At 35.7% G+C, this 10,085-nt stretch overlaps 1 protein-coding gene across 1 annotated transcript; it reads right to left on the minus strand.

Moving 5' to 3' along the window:
- Positions 1 to 132: 132 nt before the first annotated feature.
- On the minus strand, positions 133 to 9,496 carry LOC107673290 (histidine ammonia-lyase-like). The gene is made up of 20 exons (XM_016466823.1): positions 9,182 to 9,496; positions 8,951 to 9,011; positions 8,416 to 8,443; positions 8,273 to 8,347; positions 8,095 to 8,167; positions 7,544 to 7,610; positions 7,414 to 7,451; positions 6,783 to 6,908; positions 6,425 to 6,564; positions 6,251 to 6,298; positions 5,708 to 5,855; positions 5,319 to 5,414; positions 5,168 to 5,226; positions 3,495 to 3,575; positions 3,190 to 3,255; positions 2,943 to 3,108; positions 2,685 to 2,819; positions 1,694 to 1,802; positions 1,498 to 1,567; positions 133 to 846 (listed from the first exon to the last, which is right to left on the minus strand). Exons 1-20 carry the CDS (start codon positions 9,426 to 9,428, stop codon positions 715 to 717), a joined length of 1,965 nt encoding a protein of 654 aa, XP_016322309.1. The 5' UTR covers positions 9,429 to 9,496; the 3' UTR covers positions 133 to 714.
- Between the last annotated feature and the right edge of the window lie 589 nt (positions 9,497 to 10,085).

Consider the following 10,085-nt stretch of genomic DNA (forward strand, 5'->3'; position numbering starts at 1 on the left):
ATTTATGCACTACTATATATATTCAAAGTCATCTAAAGTCATACTCTGTTAAATTTCAAATTTTATTCACAGAAAACTCATCTTAAAACACTTACAACAAAAAAATGTGTAAAAGGAATTTTCAGTCTGATTTTACACATTTCATCTCAAATATGAACCAATGGATTTGCTAGTAGCAACACTAAGGTAAATTAAAACTGATATGTTGAGTAGAATGTAAAAAGGGAATTGACAAAGAGCCAAAAAAGGGAAAGTCAACATATTTCGAGTCAAGGTGGCGAGTCAAGGAACAAAGAATAACATCCTTCCATCTGTCAAAATCCCTCTGTGTCATGAGTTCAAATACACTTCCTTTAAAACCAGACTGATGCAATTACTCGTTTCAATATCCCAATGAATACAGTCTCTGTTCTGCAGTCAATGTGTGCTACCTTCTGAGAAAGTGGGAAAGAAAAAAGACATTTATTCACTAACACTTCACTCAGAAACTGAGAACCCACATAAGGACCAACAAATGGCAAAATACGCTCGAGTCTTACAGCAGAAGTGGAATAATTCACATTGTATAATGAACTTCATTCAAGGAAAAAACAACATTAAAGAGTTAAGAACTATGCTGGAATATGCACACATTTTACATGCTCTATACAAATTCATCTTAATGTATTGAATGTGAGACTATAGGACAGTATCAGCAGTATCAGCCATCCTCTGTCACTCCAGCCTGACCCGTTTCCGTGGTGATGGGGGTGGGTCCAGAGCAAAGGCTGTTGGGGAAGAGGGGCGGGACTCTGGGATGTATTCCATACAGTATTTCTCAATGTATGGCCCAGCAATGTTCCACACCTGAATGCAACAGACAAGAAACAATATGGGGTGAGAATGTTTGTGTAAAGTAAATTGTCTTGAATAAAAAAATAGAAATGTAAAACTAGGTGCATTTTTGCATGCATGTTATTGATAATAGATGTATATTTATATATAACATGTATATACATGTCCAAAAGTTCTGTATGATTTTTATTTTATGAAATGTATACTTTTAATCAGGATGCATTAAATTGATCAAAAGTAACAGTAAATACATTTGTAGTGTACAAAATGTATTTCAAATAAACATTGTTCTTTCTAATCAAAGAATACTGAAAACTATTAAGCAGCAACTGTTTTCAAAATTGATAAGAAATGTTTCTTGAGCACCAAATCAGCATCTTAGAATGATTTCTGAAGGATCATGTGACACTGAATTACACTGAAACAGTAGTGTATACAATTATAGTATGTAACAATTGGAGCACATGATTTACTCATAAGCTAAACTTGCAGAAACTATGATGCACACTATAATGTAAATAAGTAATGTATGCTTTCTTATTACAAGTGGATGGATAGATGTTTTGGTCTGTATTTGTTTCTGAATTTTTTTCACCTGCTTTATGATCCACCATGTTTTCATAGTTAATAGTGTTGGAAATACTAAGAAACAGTAAAGCTTACCTTTTGGTCTACAAGAAGCCGATGTACAGCCTCAATGTCTGGAGCCATGAATCTATCTTTAATCCAGGGCCTGGAGAAAAGAGAAAAGAAGACAAAAATAAGTAGGAAGAGACAATGAAAGAAGCTTTGCCAATTATTAACCTGAAAGTTCATTACATTGGAGGTTTTGGGGTTAGTGTATCATCATTTGACTTACTTTACTGTGGCTCGCACAAGATCATACACTTTCTCCAATGGGGTCGTTGTACGTAGGGGGCGTAGAAACTCAATACCCTGACAGGCAGCTAACAACTCGATAGCTAGCACTGTAAGGAAACATAAAATAGACATATTCAGGCTTTCTATTTGACAAAATGATATATTCTGATCTGTATTTGAAGGTTAGTGGTTATTAAACAAAAAAGTACAAAAATTACAAAAAAAATTAATAAATAATAAAATCTCAACCCGATCTCACTGTAAAAAAAGTGGTTAATTCATATGAATTCGTACAATCTAATTTGTATAAGATCTGCTTACAACATAGTGAAGGTTATGCAGGAGACATGCAAAAAACAAAAACAAAACAACATAGCTGACTTTTTTTTTTTCAAAGCGAAACGTACCAGCAAACGCTTTTTTTCCTAAAAATGTATGTTTTCATACAATGTGAATATTATTTCTCAAAAAATCATACTTTTTTTTTTTATACGTGAAAAATACGCAATAAAATTGTATGGTTTGTACAGTTTACATTGTATGAATAATTTCAATTTTCAAAAATCTTAAAACAAAAACAAAAACATGAAGGTCCACCCTTAAACCTAACAATCATTGGTGCGTAAACAGAACACCCAAAAACGTACGAATGAGATGACACTAATTTTCTAGAAATGTACAAAAAAGCACAATTTTTTTAGAAGTAACTAACAAATAATAATAATAAAAAAAAGTAAGCATGCAGCTCCACCCCTAAACCCAACCATACACTGGGACCGAAACATAAATGAGATCATGAAATTTGCCACCAATTCACTAAAATAATCTAGTTATGAACTGTCATGAGATTGTGTTGGAAAACATTAAGTAATTTGTGCTGTTGTGCTTTGGTGCTACAATAGGGGGTGCCATTATGGTCACAATTTTAGCTAAATTGAACAGTGGACGATGTCAGTAGGTATATGAGAGGTTAATGTCAGGTTTTGGACCTTGCTCGACGTGCTCGACCACTCTGAGGGCTTTACGTGCGGCCCAGCCTCCCATAGACACATGGTCCTCCGTGGCCGCACTAGTGGACAGTGAGTCAATAGAGGAGGGGTGGCAAAGCACTTTGTTCTCTGAAACTGCAGACAGAAATGCATCGGTTTTAGTTAATAGTCAACATGACTTCAGTACAGTAGTCAAAATTAAACTTTCTAGTATTTGGTTAAGGAAAGTTGTTCTCTCCTGAACTTTGTGATGCTAACCAAGAGCTGCAGCAGTGCAGTGTGCGATCATGAAACCGGAGTTCAGGCCTCCTTCATTGACCAGGAATGCAGGCAGCTCACTGAGAGAAGGATTGCAGAGACGTTCGATACGTCTCTCACTGATGGAGGCCAACTCGTGCACCCCGATCGCCAAATAATCAAGAGCCTAAGAATGGAAGGTACGAATCAGCAGAGATGTCACCCGAACTTTTTGTTAAATAAACGCTATTGTGTTGAGATGAAATACCTTTGCTGGATATTCTCCATGGAAGTTTCCGCCAGATATGGTCTCACCTCTCTCTGCAAACATCATCTAACGTACAGTCAAGGCCAAAAGTGCTGAACTAAAGAAGAGGCTGGTGTAGTTATGGCGCTGACCAGCTAATCAATCTTGACACCAAACCGATTCTCAGCAGGAAAAATTAAAAAGTCATTCGATTTTCAATGAGCATTGGCGATTTGAGGTCACATGACCAACAGACACTGTTGGTACTGCAACACAAGTTCAACTGTTAATATTACAAAATTGTAAATTCAGATAAAAAAGGATACAGGATTATCTGTGGCACTGTTGATTTCTGTATTAATGATTTTCTTGACAAACTCAATTGTGTCATTGACAATTCCATGGACCTGCAAAATATATTAAAATATAGTTCACGTGTGTCAACCAGCTTTTATTTTGAGATTTTCTGTTTTCATTTTCATTTTTGTTCAATTTATAGCAATTTTGTTATGTGCTTTTGTAATTTTTATAAGTTTTAGTTATTTTTTTAAAATATGTGACCCTGGACCACAAAACCAGTCATTAGGGTAAATTCGTTTAAATTGAGATTTATACATCATCTGAAAGTTGAATAAATAAGTTTTTCATTGATGTATGATTTGTTAGGACAATAGGACAATATTTGGCCGAGATACAACTATTTGAATATCTGGAATCTGAGGGTGCAAAAAAATCTAAGTATTGAGAAAATCGCCTTTAAAGTTGTCCAAATGAAGTTCTTAGCAATGTTTATTACTAATCAAAAATTAAGTTTTGATATATTTACGGTAGGAAATTTACAAAATATCTTCATGGAACATGATCTTTACTTTATATCCTAATGATTTTTGGCATAAAAGAAAAATCGATAATTTTGACCCATACAATGTATTTTTGGCTATTGCTACAAATATACCCGTGCTACTCATGACTGGTTTTGTGCTCCAGGGTCACATATTACTAGGTTTATCTTCATTGTAGTTTTAGCTTTAGTTTTTAATTATTTCCAGTTAAAGGGTTAGTTCACCCAAAAATGAAAATTAGGCTGTGTTTCACTCACCCCCGAGGCATCCTTAGGTGTTTTTGTAAGAAAAATATCCATATTTAAAACGTAATAATTTATAATAATAATATGACTTTAATCTAGCTTGCGCCAACAGTACACGGAAGCAGCTCCGGGCTGATGACGTATGAGGTCGGCTTTGCGCATGCGCTGGTGAGTCTCGTGAAAACCAACGTTTGTTTACCAAAACGAAGTTCTTTTTATTTCACTTCTTTTGGACTGAAGCGCTGCAACACCCACTGACTGCAATGATAGAGCTTGGAATAGCCAGGACAATTTTTAATATAACTCCGACTGGATTCGTCTGAAAGAAGAAAGTCATATACACCTAGGATAAGCGCTGCAACACCCACTGACTGCAATGATAGAGCTTGGAATAGCCAGGACAATTTTTAATATAACTCCGACTGGATTCGTCTGAAAGAAGAAAGTCATATACTGTACACCTAGGATGCCTCGGGGGTGAGTAAAACACAGCCTGATTTCATTTTTGGGTGAACTAACCCTTTAATGCAAACTGAATTAGACTATAATACTCATATTTGTCAAACAGTCTTATTTTAATGTTATTTAAACTTTTATTTTTTTTTATTTAAAATTTGAACTTTTATATTTCCAGTTGAATTTTAGTATAATTTTTAGTAATCTAACCATTTTTATTAGCTTTTTTTTTTTATATTACTATTTGGGTTTAAATGATTTTTATGTCAGTTTTAGTTTTTATTTATTTATGAAGCTTATTTATTTAGCTTCAAAGTAATCCTATTTCAATTAGTTGCCAACGTAACATTTCTAATTTTCATCTAGTTTATTTTAAATAGTTTTAGTTAACTATAATAACCCTGGTTTCAACAACACTTATGATTTATTTAGGACTCTTATGGGCCCTTATGTTACCTGTGGACAACAGCGCATGGTGTAGGCATCTTGAACCCTGTCGCAAAACCGATGGCTCTCTGCAATTATTGAAAAAAAGCAAGAGAGGTTACCACCAATCGGCTAAATATGAGCTTTAATGGAGCGTACGAACACTGCAGGATTCATTCACCTGCAATTTCAGACGGGTGGTGATCAGAGTCTAACAGGGACCGGAAACGCAGGGCCACTTCCTTCTGTCCTGGATGAGGTCGCAGCTCATGAATATCTGTAAGAAAATGTTTTTTTTTTCGTCGAAATTGTACACTTCCCATTACTCCACCATTGTATAACCAAAGCTTGCGCTCTGAGAATTGGTGCAGTTCTGCATTTGTAACAGGGACTGTGACTTTTTATGTGAGGCAGTGTTACACAAATATGTTTTGTCTCCCAAGCCATGTTTTGTCTGACAAGTCTGAAAGTTTACTTCAGTGTTTACAGTTTCGGTCTCTGCAGTGAGAACAGTGTCTAAATACGTCTGCTCACATCCAGCACATCAATCACATGTTTACACAAGCTCACCACTATCAAAGGCTTTGGTGGTCCCCTTGAGGACTTCCAGGGTCAGGGCAGCAATGATGTCAGCCTGCTGGGCGATGGCCTCAGCTCTCTCCACGGCCTCTGCTCCCAATGAAGTGATCATCTGAGTCCCATTGATCAGAGCCAGTCCCTGTGGACAGAGATAAACATAACCAACACTTTTATCTTTTATCACAGAAAAATACTTACTGAACCACTGATTTGTCTGTCAATCAATCTATGCATTTATTAATCTATTCACACTCTATCTATCATCACCTAAAGACCAGAACAGCCTGAAGAACTGCTGAGCAACCACGTTCTAGCACACATATATAGTTTATAAAATCTTTCTTCTCTAGATTGTCTAGTTTGTAACTTTGCTAGACAAAAATGACTTGTTTTAAAGGTTATAGTGGGTTCTAAGGGGGGCTTCACTGTTAAAATGGACCAGGCAGGTCAAGAACACACATTTCTGACCCCAAAAACAGCTCCAAGTCAACAGAGATAAACATGTTGACTGCACAATGGGGGGATTAACCGTACCTCCTTTGGCTTCAGAGATATGGGCTTCAGACCATGTGCTTCCAAAACCTGCGGCAATACAAAGGTCAAACGTGACTTTAAAGGCTAAACGAGGAGTAAATGTGTTTATGCATTGCTTTCATTATCATTAGGACAAAGATCTGCAACCAAAGCATCCAATAAATCTGTGCTTACGTATTTGGCGTCCGCCCAGCCGCTCTTAGGTGACCACATCTTGCCTTCTCCCATCAGGCCGAGGGCGAGGTGAGAAAGAGGGGCAAGATCTCCGCTCGCACCGACCGTACCCTTCTCCGGGACGTACGATAAACAGGAGGCTGAGAAGAGAGAAGAAAGAAAACAGTAAAATATCGACTTAACTCTTCTGAGGAAGAAATTCAAAGAAACCGTTTGCTAATGTTATTTCAAAGACGCAGCAACTAACATGAAAGTATTCTTTGAAATGGCACACCATGTGTCATATGCTGTGCCAAAGAATCCAAAAACCCCAACAATACCCTCTTCAGTTGAAATAATGAGGGATGCATTAATGTACCATTGAAGGCTTCGATCATGCTGTGCAGGGTCTCCAGTGAAATCCCGCTGTGCCCTTTGGCCAAAACATTGATCCTCAGTGCAAGCAGCATTCGAGTTCTTTCAGGACTTAAAGGGCTTCCCAGACCTACAGTGACATATAATCAAATATAATAATAAATATAAATTATGTCAGTCAATTCATCGCAGGAATTTTTCTATGATGAATAAATGTCACACAAAAGCATATGCGGAAACGTGTTCACATATACACTACCGGTCCAAAGTTTGGAATCGTTACGATTTTTGTTCATGTTTTTGAAGGAACTGCTCACCAAGGCTACATTTATGTGATCAAAAATACAGCAAAAACAGTAATATTGTGAAATAAAATTTCAATTTAAAACAACAGTTTTCTATTTTAATATGTTTTAAAATTTATTTTATTCCTGTGATACAAAGCTGAATTTTCACCAGCCATTAATTCCAGACTTCAGTGTCACATGATCCTTCAGAAATCATTTATACTGTTATTTCACAATAATACTGTTTTTACTATATTTAAGAGACTTCTCAAAAACATTTAAAAAATCCTAATAATTCCAACCTTTTGACTGGTAGTGTATATTTAATTTGACTAAAAGATGTCACACCTGAGGAGTGTGAGCGCAGAAGATTTTCTTGAAGCTCCCTGAAAGAGAGAAATATGTGAGATGCTGTTAATTTAAATGCAAAAGATTTCAGGAGTAAAAAACATTTGATAAATTCAAAAACTACATATACTTAAGCTTGCTGACTGGGATGACAGTCCGAGCAAATTTACCAAATCCTGTAGTGATGCCATAAACGACTAAAAAAGGAAAAGGACATATTTATGAAGTCCTACACAATTTAATATTTATGCAGGTTATTCAAATATTCATGCTCTGGCAAATGTGCAGCTTTGCACTACATTTTTACATTTTCAGCAGAAAGAGTTGTACCAAAGTAGTCCAAGTCAAAAGAGCAAGTCCAAAAGATTTGTTTGCGACATTTTATCATCTGTAATCTTTAAAATAAAGGTTCTTTGTTGACATCTATTGTTCCATGAAGAAGCTTTGACATCCATGGAACCTTTCCATTGCACACAAGGGGCCTTACATTATTAAATGGTTCGATTCACTGAAAGGTTCTTTGAGCAACCCAAAATGGTTCTTCTATGACATTGCTGCGAAAACCTTCTTTTGGGATCTTTATTTTTAGGAAAAGGCCAAAACAAATTTTGTTGAAAAAGTTTGATCACTTACAAAAGAAACAACACATATTTCCTTTATGTAAGTGGATGTCATGCTCACCTTTGTTTTCTTTCACAATGGTGTCCAGAAGCTCTCTTGATTGCACAACCTTTTGCTCAGCCTCTGGGGTCAGCTGAGGGTCAGATCACAGTTTTGAGGCATTTCCATTGAGAAATATTGTTCATAAATGTAAAATCTTCACAAAACTTAGGTTGAAGTCCACCATAAATCCACTTACCTTAATCTTATACAGGCCTTTCCCTAAATTCACAAGATCAGTTGAGGTCAGGCTGTTCCCATCTAGAGAAATGTACTAAAAACAGACCGCTGTCATTAACACTGTAGTACTGATGAAGTTTAGCAGTGATATTTCATACTTACTTGTTCTGGTTCTCTGTATGCTCTTGTTCTGTTTTAACATTCACATTAAGGATATTTTCAGAGCTGTTAACACAGTTTACACATTGAAAGAATAGCTAAAAGCTTTTGAGAGACTTTCCAAAAGATACAACAATCATTTACATGCAAGTCTGTGTTTTGTCAAAAAATCAACTAATGATTCCAAATCTGAGACTGGGTGAAATGTTATATACGTGTTAGTAAATAAAGGTTAGAAATCAGTCATAAAATAAAAAAATAACAAGCATGGTCAAATTAATGCATCCTATTAGCGAAATTAATTTCAAAAATTCTATAAACTGCACAAAAAATATGAAAAATGTACTTAAAATTTATTAAAATATCACAGAAATTAAGTGTTAAGTATCACTTTCCAGGTCCACTTTTAATATAATGTCTTTAAATGATCTTAATTGTGGGATTTTCTCAGTAAAACTGATGTATGTGATTAATTGCAACTACTTTTGACAATATAATTTATTCAATTAAAACATGATGATTGTCAATATAAAGATACAGATGTGACGTCCCAAGCTGACTTGGAATGAAATCTTGTGACATGGTGTCCCCTTCAATAGCTGAAGATAACAGTAAAATAACATGTTATCGACTCATCTTGCAAAACAAGATTTAGTATTTGTGGTAAACAGTCTCCAAAGAACAATCTCTCCAAAGCCAGCAAAGAACTGAATGATTGCATCAATCTCTCGACAAACACTGAACATGTAAACCATATTTGTAATGTTACCAAGTTCAACAAAGTCATTATCCTCAAGCACATCTACTATGGTATCGTCATTGTCCAGCAAGCCCAATCCCTGACATCTTTTGACCCCAAAATGCACATCTTTGATGTGCTGGATCCCTCCATTGTCAGGTTTGTTCTTGATGTAGCGCTTGAGAGCTTCAAAACCCAACCATTTAATGGAGCAGGTGGCATCTTTGCATGGAACGGTTAGCCACTCGTCCCGAACATGGACCGTGAAACGAGGCATCACGTTAGACTGAACATCCACAGGCTGATACCTGAGGAGTGCGATCAGCAAGGCAAATCACTTCACACTAAATGCACTGGACCAATCAAAGGCTGTTCTGTGGACCCCTCCTTTACCACAGAAGACAGAGTACATGGTGCTGTTTGAATATGTTATCTCTGCACCAAAGGTTCTGTGTTATAATACGCTTGCCAAAAAGACTAAAATCTTTCAGTCAACAAACACTGTCAGACTGAATGATTCAGTTTAATTTTGCAGAATGTAACATTTTGGCATCACCAGCAGCAGAATACACATACACTGCCACAAAAAGTCCCCCCACCCCAAAATTTAATTTTTTCTATATTATTGGCATAAAAAAAGTTGAAGGAAATTTGAATTTAAAAATAAAATAAAAATGAAATGTCTCAGACTTTTGGACCCTTCTCAATACATGGTTTTGAAATATATACTCAACATATAGTTATAAACCGTCACTGTTTTTGTTATATTGATAGAATATAAAGTGGAAAATATTGATATTAAATTAGATAATTGCATCTACTTTCTATACATTAAATTTTTCAAATGTATATATAATTTAAACTAAATTTATACATAGATCAAACATTGATAGAACAACATAACGATAGATAGATAGATAGATAGATAGATAGA

The sequence above is a fragment of the Sinocyclocheilus anshuiensis genome, unplaced genomic scaffold (assembly GCF_001515605.1).
Source record: "Sinocyclocheilus anshuiensis isolate Anshui unplaced genomic scaffold, SAMN03320099.WGS_v1.1 scaffold68, whole genome shotgun sequence".
Lineage (NCBI taxonomy): Eukaryota > Metazoa > Chordata > Actinopteri > Cypriniformes > Cyprinidae > Sinocyclocheilus > Sinocyclocheilus anshuiensis.

Coding starts and splice junctions, on each gene's coding strand:
- LOC107673290 (XM_016466823.1), bottom strand. CDS start 9,428: ATGCCTCGTTTCACGGTCCATGTTCGGGACGAGTGGCTAACCGTTCCA. Junction 9,012..9,181: donor TAATGACTTTGTTGAACTTG/GTAACATTACAA, acceptor TGTTATCTTCAG/CTATTGAAGGGGACACCATG. Junction 2,820..2,942: donor CTGCACTGCTGCAGCTCTTG/GTTAGCATCACA, acceptor TTCTGTCTGCAG/TTTCAGAGAACAAAGTGCTT.